At 43.6% G+C, this 17,655-nt stretch overlaps 1 protein-coding gene across 4 annotated transcripts in view; it reads left to right on the plus strand.

Moving 5' to 3' along the window:
• Positions 1-17,655, plus strand: part of PDZD2 (PDZ domain containing 2) — a 201,833-nt gene that overhangs the window by 106,805 nt on the left and 77,373 nt on the right. Inside the window, exon 1 of one of the 4 annotated variants that reach the window (XM_014256984.2) lies at positions 13,462-13,545. The exons of the other annotated variants lie outside the window; for them this stretch is intronic. Coding sequence (XP_014112459.2) covers positions 13,523-13,545 — 23 coding nt within the window. The 5' untranslated portion in view covers positions 13,462-13,522. Of the gene's footprint in view, positions 1-13,461; positions 13,546-17,655 lie in introns of those variants that run through there. 4 annotated transcript variants of the gene reach the window in all.

Raw genomic sequence — 17,655 nt, forward strand, 5'->3', positions numbered from 1 at the left:
TGCCACTGCCCTCGTGGCTGGGTCAGGAAGCTCAGTGCTGATCCCATGCCTGGACATGCTGCAGTGACTTGTGAACTGCATGTTCTTAGACCTAATTCCCCTCAGGTCTGATCAGTGAGGTGATCTCTGGGTGTGCCGGCCAGTCATGTACATATCCATAACAGGCGCAGTGTGCAGGTGAGCTCCTGTGGCTACTCTTTAATTATAAAAAAAAATTAAAAAGTGGTTAGAGGAGGTCACGCCTGGCATTGTTGGGGTTGGGGCTCTGGGATTGGGGCACTCATTCATGGAGAGTTGCATGGAAGGACCTTGTTAAATCATTAATCCAAATGTTTTCTCTTTCATGGTCTAGATTTTGCTTTTTTGTTGGTGGCTTTTTTGGTTTTTTTTAGTGAGAGGAAAGCTAGATGCATCCTATTAATTAGCTGTGGATGTTTCATTTCATCTGGTCTGACTCATGCTTCCTCAGCCCACATTTGAGACCTTTGGTAAAGACAAGATCCTATTTCTTGGGAATTGGGTCATTGGGATCAGTTAGGAAAGGAAGCAAAACAAAACTTTTGAATTTAAGGAACTTGTCTGGCGGTGCCTTGTTTTTAATTGGGCAGTTTGAGCAAGGCAAGGTGTTACTAAATCTGTCTCTTGGATTTGGAAATCTTTGTGAGATGCTACTAGTCAACCAGGTTTGAGTTTGAAGAAAAACAGGCAATTAAGTGGGGAGGCATCAGTTTCACCTGCCTACCATGAAGAGCCAGCTGATGTCCCAGTAAATTACAGCTTTCGGGAGGCAGTGATTCATCTCTGCAAGTAGCACAACAAGTGGAAGAGCAGTTGTTTGGTGAAAGCAATGTTCAGGCCTCTTAGCACACTTAGTATTTTCTTGTAGAAACTTGGGGACGGATTAGCACATGGTGTTCTTCCTGGAGCCTCTTGAGAACCCTTTCAGAGGGAAACAGGAATATCATGTTTTTCCTCCCTTTGCCTTGGATGTGGCCATGCTTTCTCACCCTGCCCTTGTGCTGATGCCACTGTTGGCACTGGTGGATAGTCAAACAGGTCAAGGGACTAGTGCTATTGAAAACAAACCCTTTGTGCTGCACTCCCAGGCTGGTTTTTCATACAGTAGCCCAGTCTGGAAGTGGACTTGAGACATCTTGTCCAGAATTTCATGTGAGTAGGAGACTGGATGAACTTATCTATCTAGCACCCTGCATGCTCACGTCTTGAAAACCTCCAGCAATATGGACTCTCCCACATCCCTGAGAGGCTGCCTTTCTTAATTGCATCATATCCCTGGTTTGCTGATGGAGCAGCTGCGTGGCTGTGGCACATGTATGGGAGTACAAAAGCATACAGGCACAGCATCATGGTGGCATTGGTTCTGCTTGTCCTAATCTCGCTTCTGCTCTTAGCTTTGCCCTGGGTTTGCTGAGTGGCCTCAGGCAGTCACTGTAATCCCATCACAGGTTTCTCCAAGACAGGGCTAATGCTAGTGACCTGTGAGGAGCAGAGGGGTGCATCCAGCTTTAGGTAATCCAGTTTAGCACGTGGACTAATAAAGGCTGATAGGCCAGTTTGTTGGTGAAATACTTGTTTGTTTCTTATCTTCTCATGGCTCTGGGGCCATGGGGGAGCCCACATCTGTGTGGGTGTACATTTACATTACATCCCAGTGTGGGGACTGATGAAAGCTGAAACAGCCTGGGCTGTCAGTTAAGTCCCTATAGGGGACCCAGGGCATGGAATTGTTTGAATGGTGTGCAGTGATGAGAAGGACATCATGGAAACCTTACCTGATTGTGAAAGTAAGTGTGGCTGCTGTGAAAATAGACACAACAAATTGGATTACACATAAGAGGAAAGTGCTCTTATTCACTGCTGAGTGATGAGCAAAGTGAATTCTGGGCTATGAATATCATGATGTGATTTATTAGTAATCACTTCCATAGTGGTTTTCATCTATAGATCTAAAGTGGCAATTAGTATGAAGGCACAAAAATATTGTTCTTACTTTATTGAGGCACAAAACCCTCAAACGACCTGCTGCAAGGCATTTAATGAGTCAGTGGGGTTGGGCGTGATATCTGCTAGGAGGAGGATAGTTTTTCCATGATTGGGTTGTGTCTGCTGATGCCAGTTCTGTATGTGATTTGATTAATAATTGTGAATGTGACTTGAAATTTTATGGAGTTGTTTGCTGATGGTGGGCCGGAGCGCTGCCAGGACTTGCTGACAGTAGAGGCTAATTCATGCTAATCTGTAGTCTTGGTATGGTTTAATCCAATTCATCTCAAGTAACATGCTTCTCCTTTTAAATCCTAGTGCTTCTTTCTCTTACTTTAGTTAACAAATAGACACCTGCATGTTTTAATGGGAAATGTGAAAAACACTTCAAGGTTTGAGAGCTCTGTAGGTGCCCTAGCTGCTCTTAGTTTGCAGCTTTCCTGAAGTTGGGGCTGGCTTTTCTCCTTCTCCAATTAAGCTGGATAATTAAATCTCCCTGTTTTAGTCATAGCCAGCATTTTTAATCCTGTAGCTCAGCCTGCCAGAGGAAGTCCTCTACATTTCTCAACGCAGCAGATACCTAGTAAACATGGCATTAAATCCAGTCCCATGCTGCTTCTCTCTATTCTTTTCTCTTTTCTTGACCTGGTGCTTTTATACTGTGTGTTTCCTGTGCTAATGGTTATTTTATTTAAATGCCAGATGCACTGTGATTATACTTTTAGCTCAAAGTATAGGGAGGGTTTTTTTAAGTGTTAGATTTAGTTACATACACTTGCTATTTAGAGTACAAGCACAAAGATGTTTTGACTAAAGCTGCCTAGACCCCATTTGACAATCAAACAAAAAGCTGGAGGTTTCAACAACATGTCTTCAGCAGTACTAATTGCTTCCTCACTTCTGTATTCATTGCATGTCCTTTGTTTGATGGTGAAAGCTTTTAAATCAGCCATTGCATCTTACCTGAAGGGTGCTTTGCAGTTGCTAAGTGTAGGTGTAGGGGATGATGATCTGACAAGGAGCTGAGTTGAAGAACTTGAAGTCTTGTGGGGCTTTATAGGTGATGCTTGATGACTTTGATGTACCAAACAAAATTTGAAGGCACTACAAATAATGCTTCACTTCATGGATGAAGAAATACAGGCATCTCTTCCCACTTGGATTCTGTCCCTGTTCAGGACTTCTGAGCTGTTTCCTTTCTCCATACCTTCTCCTCATGGAAGCTGCTTTTGGAACTAGATTCTAATAGTTGTTTACTGTTTCCAGTTAAATTTTGATTTGTTGTGTAAAAGACATGATGTATGCAAGAGACTACTTAAATGGAGATGTGCAAGAAAAGTCAATGCAATATTTGGACTGCGTTATGACACTTGAAAACGAAGACCTGGGTTCTGTAGCTGCAGTAACTTGGCCTTTGCATAGTGTGGTTGGCACAATTTTATGCTTATTTTATGGGACTCAGGGCTAGATTTACTTTTTTGCTAAGCTGTGGCCTAAGGCAGCAGAATAAGTGATGCTGTGGGCAAGTCCGTTCACTTGTGGTTGGAGTGTACAAAGCCAGCTTGGACACTTCAGCCTGCACACAAGTGCATCCAAGATCTCTGTATCATAATGTTCCCAGCTCCTGTTTGTGTCATCTGGGTGCCTTTTTCACAAAAGGCTGTGATGTTCAGGGCTTGTGTATGTTTATTATGTGTCATTGATTACTGTCTGTTCCGAAGACAGATTAATAATTAGCAAAACAAATTGCTAGTAGGGGGTGTGTTTAGGGAGTGGTGCTGGTGCTGTCTCTTGTGATGTCTGGAAGAGATCCAACAAGGCATGCAGATGTCTGCCATATAGTTAGAATGAGGTTGGGTCAGCTGTGCAGAGTGAGACTTCTTGTGTAGTAAAGGCAAAAAATAGGAATTTAGAAGAAGGAGATAAATAAAAATAAGAAAGGCTCTCCCATTTTTTGGGATGTTGTTCCAAATGGTCAGCACTGTGAAAGTAAGAGTTGGCTTCTGTGTTATGTGTATTGGGAGAGAGCTTTCAAACAACTGCCTCGGTATCTCATGCTCTTCCTTTCCAGAATTTTACTTTTTTTTCAAAGGAATGTTTTCTTTTCCTTCTTTGCTTATTAACTGTTTTCTGTGAGGAAAAACCTCAGTGTGAATCAATAGCTCAATTAAAAAAAAAACCACGCAACTTTGAAAAACTGTAATTTTGAGGATTTGGATGATGGGGATTAACTTTTGCTTCCCACCTAAAGTTATTTCAGGGCTTTTGCAGGCTGGGTTGCTTGGGGCTACCATGGTCCTCCAGTCAGGGGAAGCCCTGATGCCTAGTTATTCAAGGATGAAGGGAAGAACACACCTGGGAAAGCCATGTCTGTGTATGTGCCACTGCAGTAGAGCAGCGCAGCTGTGCCAGGGACTTCTAGAAATGACTCTGCACTGAGAAGGGACTATTTGTGCTAGAGAAGTGAAAATTTCTGAGGCTGGAATGTACCGTGAAGGAGGGAGTAGACAAGGAACTCCACAGGGGCTTTTTTCTGCCCTGTATTTTCTACAAGAGAAAAGCAGACCTGAAGCATAGCTGCGACTAATGGGATCCTGAGCTGAACTTTGCGGCTTTCCCCTGTGATCGTGGCAGACTGACCGAAGCTCTGCTCTCGGAACTGGCTGATTTCAGGGTGTGTCATTGATTTGTTCTGGATGGTGGCAATTCCTCTGACTTCACTGCAGTTTTTAAAAAAGAAAGGGTTTGTGTTTTTCATCCATTGCAAAATTGTGTTGACTGCATTGTCCCTGTAATATAAATAATATATGCCCCTGATTTTTGTTGAGGAGAAAACCAATCCAGCTTTAGTTCAGGCACTACTAACTTGCCATCTTTCTATTCCCCACAAAAATTTCTTCAGTTCTGATTTCACAGAATTGGAGGTAAAATTTAATTATAATTTTAGAGCTGAAATTCTACCGTTTCAGTTATACAGGCATATCATATCATGCTACAAAGAAAATGCAAGAACTTGAGTGTGCCTCTATAGTTATTAAACGTTTGCCATTGTGGATAAAATTGGAAGGAGGAGAAAAAGCCAGGCTGAGCCAGAGGGTGATCAAAAGTCCAAAAGGTCTCAGAAGCCAGTGTGCCTGGGAGAGTATAAAAATGGGACACTGATGTTAAAGCCATTTTGGTGCTTTCAGATGTGCCATCCTCAGAGTTCAAGGACCCTGGAGCCAAAATGAAGGGTGTGTGTTGGGAGCAGTTTATAACTTCAGATTGTCACTTAATTTTCTTGTTGTTATTGTCATGCAATTAAAGTCATGGACATTGAGCTAAAAGATGAGGGGCTTTGATTGGATTTTTGGGTCTGTAATCGCAGCTGTGATGTGGCTGCCTGGAGGCAAGGACTTGCAAACTGATCTTTCCAATAGGAGGATTATAGCTGAGGAGGGAGTGCTGGGTTTAAAGAAAGAAAAGTTTAAAGCTGTCATATAGTGGTTTCCACTCAGATGAAAAAGAAGAGGATTATAAAGCTTTTGTGAAAAAATAAAAAGAAGTAAAAAAATAGCATTGTTAAAGGACTGACAATGGAAAAATCACTCTTAGGGAAAAAAAAAAAATCCTCTTGGGACTTGCATTTTGAAAGGATGATTCCCCACAAGTAAAGGGTGAAGTGAGCTCCCAAAAGGCATGATAGGCAGCTCTCAGGGCTGTGCATCTCTGAAATTCTGCTCCTAAGAGAATTTTTCTCATCCAAACTCATGGCTGAGTTGCTGTTGTACTCGGCAATGCAGCCCCTCTGAGTCTGTGACTGGGGACTTCAAATATTTTGTAGGTTATCTTTTCTGTCACTGGACCCTCACACTTCGTGTGAAAAGGTTTCTCCTTTCTCCTATCCTTGTTGAGGCTTGAAGTTATTTTTTGCAGATGGAGGAGAGGTCAGGCTGGCTCTGAGAGGTTGCTGGGCACAGAGGACTCATGGCTGAGGTGGAGAAGTGAGAAAATGAGATGGAGAATACGGAAACACAGAGCCATTTGACAAATGAGGGGAAATACCTTTCTTCTTTTTATATTCCCTTGATGCTGTCTTAAGCCGTAAGTCAGGAAAAGATTCAGATGTTCATTTCAGATCCTTGATAAGCTGTCAAGTTAGCCCAAGTAGTCAGGCCGCTCAGGTACCTGAGATGTGTAAACTGTGTTTGTTTCCTTGCTCTTTTTGTGTGATTTACCCAGGATTATTTGTATTATTTACCCAACTTTTTAAAGATCAGTGGTATTGCAGCATCTGAAGATTTTTCACTGTTGTGCTCCACTGCGTCTCTGAGTAGCCTGTGTTTGACCTGGATCTAAACACGGAGCAGTGTCACAGGCCTCAATATTCCCTGATAAGGGCCAATGTATTTAGTCATGGCAAGAGTAAAATGTGTCCATTCTGTGATTAAGTTTCTGTGCATGGCAGTATTTCAGAATACCTTCATGGTAACAGCTTCTTTCTGGAGCATGTCTGCATCAACTGGAAGGGTAATGGCTCAGTATTAATTGTTACAGAAAGAAACACTTTTTCACTCATTAGCAGAAATGTGTTAAATGAGATCAAGCTGGGTCTACTGCACAGCATGTGCAAGGCTGGGTTATAAGGCTTGACTAAAACACACATCCTCATTTGGTTTTAAGATGCAAAACTAGAATTTGAATGCCTTTCTAATTTTTGGCCAGTGCTAACTGAATTACTGGGATGTGTGAAAACCTGTGGAAAGACTATGTGGAAGGAGGCTTTGCTCAAGGGTTTAAACTGGCTGGCATTGCTGGGGTTTGGTATTTCTGGAGAGGCTGGAGTTGCCAAAAGTTGGCAGACTGTGCTAAGGGACCAGGTTAGCATGGGTGTCCTACCTGGCTGACAGCCACAGGGACATGCAGGAATCTCTTTGAGCTGATGTGGGCCAGGTAGTGGAGAAGGCTGCTATAATCCTAGGGGCTACAGGAACTGCCAGGCCCATCCCTGCCTTCCTAATAATGGTGAGGAAGCAGAAGCACTGACCCAAGGAAACAGAACCCTGCAGTTTGCTTCACACCAGGGATCACTGCTGTACAGCTGGCTGTGGTTCTCTCTCTTTGTATTTGGCTTTTAAAATTCAAATGCTTTGGGCAGAAATGTTATAGCACAAGTCTGTGTCTCAGAGGACATTAGTCTGTAGAGACACTTGGCAGGACCACAGAATATCTGAATGTGGAGTAACTTGCTTTTTCATTTTGTAAACACTTATATAAACACATTGTTTGGATCCCTGGGAGTTGATTGTTTAACTTTTCTCTCTACAGTTTGAAAAGTAACAACAACAACAACAACAAAAGCCCAAAAGGAAGAAGAAACAAAACACTACTTATTTTCCTGGTGTGCCCACGTAACACTTTGCAAATGTAAAAGCCTCTTAGGATATGGAAAAGCAGCAATACTATTTATACTGCCTTTATGAAAAGACTGATCAAAGGAGCACAACTGTGCTTGGCTTTATTTAGCATTGATGACTGCATTAAGGTCAGGGTGCTTATTATTTTATTGAATTCAAAAGTTGTGGGCTCTGCAAAGCATAAAGCTGGCTGAGGCTCTGGTGTGTGCTTGATTTGTATCATATTATGTGCTGTGCTATCACAACATGTTTTGTGCTCTGATGGCTGCATTTCTTTGTCAGTCATTTGGAAAGTCTACCTTGCATTTGAGGCTCGTGTCTCTTTCTCTCTCTCTCTCTCTCTCTTTTTATTTATTTTTTGCTCTTAAACCTTGCTGAAGGGTGTTGAGAATTAGCAAGGTTTGACCTTGCTGGGAACACATGAGTTTTCCTCCATGTGAGAGAGCTAATCCCAGCTGTGTTCAGCTGAGCAATACACTCAGTGCACAGGTGCAGAGGGGTTAAAAGACATTCATGTGGCCTGACTCATCCTGCCCAGCTGCTGTGGTCAAGCAGCTTTCTTGGCCACTAGCAAGGCTCTGAAGAGATCTGTGGAGTAAAAACAGGCATACAGAAAAGCCTGAAGACGTGAGATGAGGACAGTTTCTGCTGATTTCACATAGAGACATACCTTTTACCAAGATGTTTTCATGTGCTGTACAAATAGGGGACAGTGTGGGGTCAATGTCCTTCCTGGAGTAAGGGAAGAGTGCTCAGATGGATAGTTAAAAGGGTTACTGTTAACATGTTGGTATGCCAACTGATTGCACAGCTGATTAAAGCTTTAAGGGGTGGATCAGATCAGATCCCAGACCAGAAATCTCACTAAAAAGCTTTGCATGGCTTTTTATGGGAGCTATTGTCTCTTTTTCTGCATACAGGGTAGTGACACAGCTTTTGTTCTGTCCTGTGGACAGTGGCTGTGAGCAGGCAGCATGGTCCAGCTCTGAATATCGCTGGCGTGGGACAGCAGCCTTTTGGCATGGCATAGTTCAGCATTTTATTGTTGAGATTTCTCCTTTTGTAACTGCTGGTCACGTTGGTGGTGAAAGCAGTGCAGCTTTTAATGCAGACAAAAGCAATTCTTATGTGCTAGGCAAGTTTGAAGTAATCGGGTTTTCCCACGTTCTCTGGACTTCAGAGGTTGGCTGTGATTCCTGGCCCCCTACTCCTCCTCCAGTGGTCACATTTCTCACTTTATGGATCAGTTACTGTTTTTATTACCTTCATTTAGTTACTAGGGAGGGTCTGTCTCCTTTTTTTTCTTCCCTTTAATTGCCTTTTCTCCAGTTGTAGTTTACCACCTGCTTGGCAGTAAAGATGATGTGTGACCCTGGAAATGGAAGGTGAATCATTCTTTCCCAGTCTGCACTTGTACTACAGGCACGTTTATGCAGCAGTGGCCATGGTGGGTCTCCTACCCCTGCAGTCCTTGTTGTCTGCCTGTCAGAGTTCTCCTGCTGTTGGATTTGGTGAGGGCAGAGCCCAGCTGACCCACAGCCTACTTACATTAGCCCTGGTCGGATGAGCTGGATGTGCTTAAGAGCTTCTCGTTTTCTAAACACTGAAGACTTTGGTCGTACTACAACTGCCAACTACTCCAGTAATAACACACCCCATAGCTTGTGGGATCTGGGAGTTTTCCCCTTGATCATTTGAAAGGAGGGCTGGTAGTCAGGACCGTGGACTGCGGATGTCCCTATGTTTTTTCTGTCACATCTGTGCATCTCTTCACATCTTTGAGACCAGAGGTGTTCACACTGCTGTACTCACACCTTGCTTGCCCTTCTTTGAGAAGATTAAAGGTCAGCCCTGGGTGCTGGGAGCTGCATGTCTGCTTCTGGTGTTCCTCTCATGGTGTCAAAGACGAAAGATGGATCTGAGTTTCAGGGATGCAGGTTGTGTATGGTCCTGGCTGCTGCAAAGTGGAGCACATCCAAAAGCCTCAGTGTCTGTAGGGAGGGATTCACAGCAAGAGCCCGTAGAGCTCTGGTCTTGCAGCTGTATCCTTGCATAGCTTTGGTGTAAGAGATTCATGCACTGTCGATGCTGTGAGGTCGTGATTTGATTTAATTGATTTCACATTGAACTCATTAACTGCTCTCTGTCATGCATATTTTTGACCAGCAGTGAGCAAACTGTGATACGGGTGCCAAGGATGTGTCAGCAGTCAGTGAGTAGTGTGTAAAAGGGTATGATGGTCAGGAGACACTTGCCAGCTCCTGACTTCCACTCTGTTTCCACTGCAGGCTTCATTTCTCATCTGGGGATGAAATGCAGGGTCTGGCACTCAGGTCTGCAGGGGTGCTTGACCTGTCTTGGAGATGTTATTTATGACATAAAGGAAGTGTTCAAGTACAGTCATCATTTTCTTAGGTTAAAAACCTTTGTTTTGAATTCTTTGTGACAGTATCTGTAGGGGTACAAAAGAAATTAATAAACTGAGTAAATCAGTAAGTCAGTAAATTTAATAGGGATTTAAGGTCTGCCCTCCCTCCATTGAATTTGAGTAATGATGATTATATATGAGTTTAAACTGCCAAGTTTGGACTCGTATCCAGACTGCTACTTTAAGCCTTATGTCCTGGCTTTTAGCTTCTGGTCCAGATCCAATACATTAGGATTAATATATGTATATTGGCAAGTGTAAATAGACCTTAAAATATGGTAGATATTGGTGTGCTTTGTTCACAGCTCTTTTTCATATATATGCATCAAAGTCTTGATTTTTAGATAAAACCAAATAAACTGGAGGAGGTGACAAGCTTTTATGTGCAGCAAATGGCTTTTGTGACCCATTTTGGAGAGAGCTGGAAGTTTTTTGTTGGCGACTGCTGGGCAATACTGGCCTCCTATCCAAAGAACTGACTTAGGAAGGTGCAGGAGGAAGATAAGTAGAATGTATTAATTAAGCTGAAAAATGAAGGTGAAATAGCACAAAATATATAAATAAGTTTGGTGTACTAGTTCTTTTTTTTATAGGAGTTTAACTATTAGGTAAGTCAGATGATTGTTGCTTTGCTGAAGGCAAGACTCTCTAGGTGGTAAATTGTCCTCAGTCCCTCCAAGATTTAGATTTTTTTTTTTTATTATTTCTCAGACTGTGAAAGCAATCCCTCTTGCAAACTGAATTTTGCCTGTGGCAACTCCTCTAAGGCATCAACTTCAAGCATGGTCCAAAGCTAATTAAATCAAAGTGTATTGATCAAATAGTTGGCCTCATGCTTTGGCTTTGGGTTCTCCTTGCTTGAGTAACTCCTTGCTGCCTTGAAACCCTGACATCCGTGGATGTATTTAGAACCAGGGAGGGAAAGAACTTGTGCCTCTCTTCCCTTGCAGAAAAAAAGTGAAAAATCAGGGGAGATTGAGGAGAAAAACATTTGGAGAGAAGCGCTAACCTCTAAACTGGGAGGTAAACTGGGATTTTCAAGGACCAGGGACATGTGGAGAGCTGCCAGCATCTTCCTCTGCTGTTAGCCAACACATTTCCATAGGGTCCTTGCCAAAAACTTCCCCAAAGTGTGGGACTTTAGTCCTGGCCACTACAAGAAGGCCTTTGTGAGTACAGTGCTGCCCCATGTCCCTTTTTAATTTCTGTGTCTTAGGCAGCTTAGGGCAGCTCTGGTTTTGGGAACATGTAGTGTTTGATATGAAAAATGCAGTAACAGTTGTAGCAGGGTGATTCTTCTTGGTCAGATGAAACAGGAGTTTGCAAACAGCATGATGAGAAGACAGACCTAGTACTGGCTCACTGCCTTCAAGTTAGTAAAGAGCTTCCTGTTTACCTCCATGGTTTTATGTATGTACAAGAAAGGTGGAAAATCCAATAGAATACATGAGATTTAATCAAACTTTTGAGTTCAATAATAATTTTGATATCTGTAATGGTTAGGATAACCATTTTGTTTGATTTTTAAATATCCTATAGCTTTTATTAATAGCTATATCATTGTCCTGCATTTAATGCCAAGCTTTATGTCTTGCAGTATTTTAGATTTAACATGTGTTGTGTTAATCATCCAGACCCCAGACGTCGAGCTGGCACCTGAACTGCTGGTAACGAAATCAGTTGTCCAGCACACTGCAGAATTTTTGTATGGGTTTCTATATTTGATCAGTGTGAGAGCACATATCCCAGACAAAGAAAAATTGTTCGTGGGAGAGAAACTGCCACAATATTTCAGAGTAAAGACTGAAGGCAGCCTAATTTAAGGTTTTGCATATAACAGATGAAGCTGTTAGTAGCGTCTTGGCATCATGATAGCACCAAAGAAAAAGGAGATAATCAACAGGTACCCATCCTTTGGCTTTGGTATTTTCCTGTTTTTGTTTTTAATACCTCATTCCTAATGCATAATGGGGGTGCTGCCATCACTGTCATGGAAACGGGGCGCAATGGCAGTTAAAATGGGTGTGGGTCTTTTGTTTCTGGGGTGTATGTGGTTGCTGAAGTGCCTCTTCTTGTGCTCAGTGGCAATTTGCTGAGGTTATCAGATGTGTGCGGCTTCCATGAGCACAAACCATTTGTTTTGATGCCTCTCATCTAAGTAAACACCAACAAGTGGGACCCACAAATCGACTCAATCATTGAACACAAGGGCCTTGGGGAAGTGGTGGTGGTGTTGAATATTTCTGTCTTCAAAGAAGCAGAATTATGCTGAATTGCTTTAATTTTGGCTGGTAGGGAGGGGGTGGGCCCAAAACCTCCTTGCTGCAGAAGGTTGGTATTAAATGATAAGAAAGTGGAAGCTGGAAGTCCCTGGGGCAGTTTCTGCTGTGCTGGGTGTCAGGGCTGAGGGCTCCTGTCCTGGCTGGCAGGAAGGAGAATCTTGTGCCTCCTGATGAATGGGGATGTGTCTCTAAAAAAAGACACTCTGCTCTTCTTCGCAAAGCTTTTCGAAAAGCTGTGAAGGGGCAGCCATAGCTCTGAGCTATTACTGTACTCCAGGAAGGGAATCCTGGTCTTGCAGGGCAGGCAGAAAAATGCCCACTGACTTTTGGGAAGGATGAGGGTTTGTCAGGGTATTACTGCTAGAGGTGGGGGTAGATGAGGACAGAGGACAGCTTTAGGACTGCTGTAGGGTTTGCAGTGGCTGGGGAGGATTGAAAGTAGCACTGTATTGAAATGCCCATGGCAGAGCTGCTTGGCATAGATATGTACAGTCTCGACCTTGCATGTGGGCTGTCTTAATGCCCTTCTGTGTTGCTAAACAAGCAGAAATGTCCTGCTACAAGGATGTGATCCAGCCCCCTGCTTGTCCAACAAAGAAATTCTTGTTGCTAAACAAAAGGCTTTCTTAAGAAACATTTAGATGCCCAGAGTTTGAATATATGCTTTTCTCTGTGGGGTGAGTCATTGTACTGGTTTTTAATAGAGCCCCTCTGGATTTGTGTGGCTGTTGGTCAGACCAAACTCTGATCCGGTGTATGAAATAAGATTCAGTAGTTGTCGTGCTATGCTGCTGTCCTGACACTTGCAAAGAATTGCTGGTTAAAGTGTGCTTCTGGTTTTTTCTGTGCAGATAGCAGTTACTAAATCCAGTATACTAAATACAGAAGCATTCTCCTTTCAGGTGACACTGGCTGTCTGCACGTGTTGCTACTTGATGCTTTTTTTAAGCAAACATCGAATACCTGCTGGCTTCTTGGTTGCATTTCATTTAATTGAATTCAGTCTTATGTGAGAACATGCTGACAAGTCCAATCAATACAGTCAGTGAAAGTGTAGGAAGAGGAGGGGAAGGAAGTCAGCTATATGACATGTTATAAACTAATAACGAAGTTTGTGATGATTTGTAATGGTAATTTTCCCTTACCTCTTGTCAGAACTTGCTTGCTTTTTTTTTTTTTTTTTTTTTCTCTTCTCCCCTCCTCTTAGCAGCTGCCAGGCTCTGCCCTGAAATTCAGAGCTATGATTTGTCACATTTTTGGAGCAAGCTGTGTCGATTCCCTTAGGGAGGGGAAGTGAGCTGGAAGAGATGGTGGAAGGGCTGGGTGCTTTGGGTGGGGCAGCAAGCGGAGGAGGAGCAGGAGAGGAAGAGGGATTGAGGTTGTAGGGAGTGTCGGTGGTGCTGAGCCCTCAGATGCATCCCTGCTGGTCTCTGCTGTAAGTAAACCTGCATGTAAAGCAGATAAATGGAAGCCAGAAAAAGAGGAAATTTCTTTTCCTATGATGCTGTTGCCTTTGACTTTCTTTACTTTTTTTTTTTTTTTTTTTAAGAAGCAAAGGCTTATCTGCCAAGTAAACCTGCTCTTTAAGAAGCAGAGATGGGCAGGAACTCTTGGAATTAAAATTTGTGAGCCTTGCAGTCTGCTTCTCTGCCCTTTGCATATCTTATGGGGGTTTGTAAACTTTGTTTTGCTTGACAGCCTATCTGCATCTACGAGGGAGGGTTTGCCTCTGGCTAGTGTGCCCTTTGCATTAAATTAAGCAATCCCTACTTCTCTGTCCTGTGAAAATTGAACCAAAACAGCTGTACAGCTCATCTGTAGTACAGCAACTATTTTTTTTTTACCCTCTTTACTTTTTTTATGGCAGCTTTTGTTTTTGTTTTCTGCATCTTCCCTTATGTGTCTGTCTTCTATCCCCTCACACTGTCACTGTTGAATATTCAAACTCTTGATCTGCACATGGGCTAAAAATCATTATTGCTTTGAACTTACAAATGAATTAAGTGAATTCCCACATCCACCGCAGGAAAGGAAAATATTCAGTTTGAAATATAATTTGGAGCCTATAGGAAAATGCGTCTGATGAAGTTTGTGCTAATTCTATAGCTTCAGTACCAAAGCACCAGCTCTGTTATCATCAAGAGTATTGAGTGTAAGCTCTGTATTTTCATAGTAACTCAGTATGGCTAATTAGTTTGAAGGTTCTTTGAAGAAGCCGATGTATTGACTAAATAAGCTCTTATTTTTCAAAGCAACTAAAGGCATTCTTAATTTACAGAGCCGATAGTTGTAAAACTGCCTTCGGTTTGCATACTAGGAGCCAGTGCGAAGCCTGAGTGTGCTGGGAGTTGAGCTTACCGCTGCTCTGTCTGCCAGGGCTGGTGTCATTGTGCTCGAGGGAGGTTTCTGGGTCTTTGGAACACTAGCACAGCATAAATGTGTGCCACTGGGCTGGATGTGCCCAGGAGGAGGATGTCATGTAACAACTCTGCATCACTGGAATTGGGGACAGTATTACCAGTCTGTTCCCTGTTTGCAGGCAGGTTGGATCCAATAATGAAGAGCAGCTTTGGGTTTCTAACCAGATGACATGGCTAATCCTAAGGCATGTATAAAGCAGCCGTAGTTATTAGGAGATTTGTGGCTTTGAAAGTTTGGATTCCCTTAGTGCAGTTTGTTAATGGCAAGGATTTGCGGTAAGTGAATAATAGATGAAAGTCATCAAAAGGCTTACAGGGGATTTCTTGTGACGTGGTGCTGGTCTGTCTCATGCCAGAGTTGCAGATTTCTGGGTGGATCGTAAAATCTAAAAAAAGGAAAAAAAAAAAAAGGAAGGGAAAAGAAAAAAAGGGGGGCAGTCATTCCTGTTTTCTGTCACTTTGGATGATCAAGTTGATGGTGTGATGCATTGAGAAGTACAGTCACAGTGCAGAATGCTGTATGCTTAATTCCCTTGGCTCTGGCTTTTCCATGGAATGCCCCAACAGCAAAACAGACCCTTCATAGCCTCAGGATCTGGCAGCTGGAGGGGAAGAGATGCCCCTGGCCATCTTCCCTTCTGCAGTGTGCAAGGTGAGCAGGGCTGGTGCTGCGCCTCTTCACCATCTGGCACAACTCTTCACTGGGCTCCCAGGAGTATTTCCACCTGTAATGCACCTGTAATACCACATTACCAAGCATTTCCTACACGTCAGGAGCTGCTGGGCAGCAACCCCAATGGGGTCTGCAGTCCTGGGTGATGACTCTCTTAAAGGACTGTCCCCCCCTGCTCAGGCAGGAGGGTGTCCTGTGCTTGTGCCAGGGACTTCACTCAGCTGGGGTGGTGTGCAGTGATGTCCGCTCTTATCTGTGGTCATAGATTGGGTGCTTGGGCTGGGCTGGCACAGCTGCAGGCACCTTTTGGATCAGCCCCTGCTCAGAGCCCAGGTCAGGGCTGCAGGCAGCTGCTCCTGAGTCCATGAGGAGCACAAATCAATGAACAACTCTCCCTGTTGTCACGGTTTGATGGAGGTGTGAGGCAGAAAAGCTGTGGGATGGTATCCTGACGTAGGGTGAAGTGTTGAGAGCTTGCTATTTCCATTTTTTTAATTAAACAAAAAAACCCCAAAACAAGCAAACAAACAAAAAAACCCCCAAAAACAGAACAACAACAAACTCCTAAAAGCAAACAAAAAATGTCCATGTGTTTAACTCTGCTGTCATGTTCCAAGTTGAGTTGCACCTGTGTTGTATTTGGCAGCATCTAATGAAGCTACAACTTGGGGCAAACCCTGATGAGTTTTGGCTGCAGAAGCAGCTGGAGAAGATTGATTTGATGCTGAGAAAAGCCAGTTATATGAATAACTGCAGAAAGCAGGGTCCTATCCACCCTCCTCACTGTTGAAATAATCTTCACTTCAAGGGGTGTTGGTAAGAACTGTTGCAAGGCATTTTCTGTGATTTTAGTCCCTATTGTGGCCTGCCAGAGGGATGCTTGTGTGTTTTGTAGCTGGAAGGGTGGTTACAACAGCCTGCAAATTCTCTATTAAATCCAGAAACTTCACTGTGTGCGAAGTGTTAGTTGGGAAGTTGAAGTCATCTGCAAGCTCTAATCCATGGGCTCTCTAAGGAGGGCATGTCTGTCTTGTTTGTGTTGCAAAACCAAGTGAAAGTTGGGAAATATTTATGGCTACTGCCATGTGTGCTCCTCAATTCTTCTCCCTTTTGGCTTCGTTCAAACTCATTGTGGTAAAAACAGAAAGTGAGGATGTAATGAGAAGCTGGTTTATAGGGGGATCCATGGAAAGAGGCAAACTCCCCACAAGCAGATAGGCACACATATATCTGGCATAGTTCAATTCCTGCTTTGCAGGCTGTTTTGCTGCACGGACCTGCTGTAGTTCCTGAATTTACTTGAGCATTCAATTTTGGGGATGTGCAGTGTTGGTGGAGGTGTCATCCTGGGGGCAGTTGTCACCTGAGCAGGTGTGACACCTGGGTCAGCGACAGCCTCAGCAGCTTGGTAGATGCTGCTCTTTTGCTGGTCTGCTTCTGGCTGAGAATCCTGAGTATCCGTCGGTAAGGTGCCTGAATTCAAAGCAGTGCACTTGCCCAGGCAGAAATAACCTCAACCCTGTCACTGGGCAGCTCACTGGGAAATGTTTGTTCTCATGGGGAATTGTAAAACTGAATGAGTGTCAGCACAGTTTGCTTGTTTTGGAGAGGGTGAGTCCTTTATTCTGGCCAAACGGCAGGAATATCAAAGATGTGTTTAGGCAGTGGGAGAGAGAAAGGGTTTGGTGTGACTGATGGAAATTGTTGAGCAAGAGATGGTGCTTTGTGCAGGGTTATTATGGTTGGAAACCTGTCGCAGCATGCAGGGGAAGCATGGTTCAGCAGGCCCATAGTCAGAGCCGAAAGCAGTTCATCCCCAGGATTTACTGCGTGCACAGCCAGTCCCCACCACAGAGAGCAAAACAGCGGTGTTAAATAGCTAAATAAACCTCCTGTCCCTGCGGGCAGTGGCCCTCAAAAGGCAAAATAGTTATTTGCAAGAGTGGGTGCAAATGAAAGGAGACGCTGATGGCCTGGTAGGAGGGCTGAGTCTGGGCAGCCTGTGAGCTTAGTGGTGGTGGGTGACGGCATCACCAGGCATGTTGAGAGTCTCACCACTTGTGGAAAATTCACTCCTTTTCCCCTCTTCCTTGGGCCTAGTTGTCCTGAGGTCACACAAAACATAGGGGCACATTTGTATGAGTTCAGGTTCTTTCCCACCTGTTAAGGTTCCTTGCAGTGCTGTCGGATCATACTTTCCAACTTTTCCCCTGCTCCGATGCAGGGTTCGGTTTTCCATTTTGTTAGTGAAAAACTGAATTTCTCACCTCAAATATATGTTTCTGGCTTTGTGAGCTTTATGGTCAAATTGCAAGGTCTGGGGATGTTGAATAACAGACATTGGTCCCCTGAGAAGGGAGGAAGCAGTTGATTTAAGTAGCTACCATTTTCAGTATTAGGAAGAATCCTCAAAAATGCTCAAAGCCAAGCGGTCTTCTGAAGGCAAGTAGCC

Source organism: Pseudopodoces humilis, chromosome 4 (assembly GCF_049639895.1).
Source record: "Pseudopodoces humilis isolate 2021_Gansu_Grassland_sample_001 chromosome 4, ASM4963989v1, whole genome shotgun sequence".
NCBI classification, from domain to species: Eukaryota; Metazoa; Chordata; class Aves; order Passeriformes; family Paridae; genus Pseudopodoces; species Pseudopodoces humilis.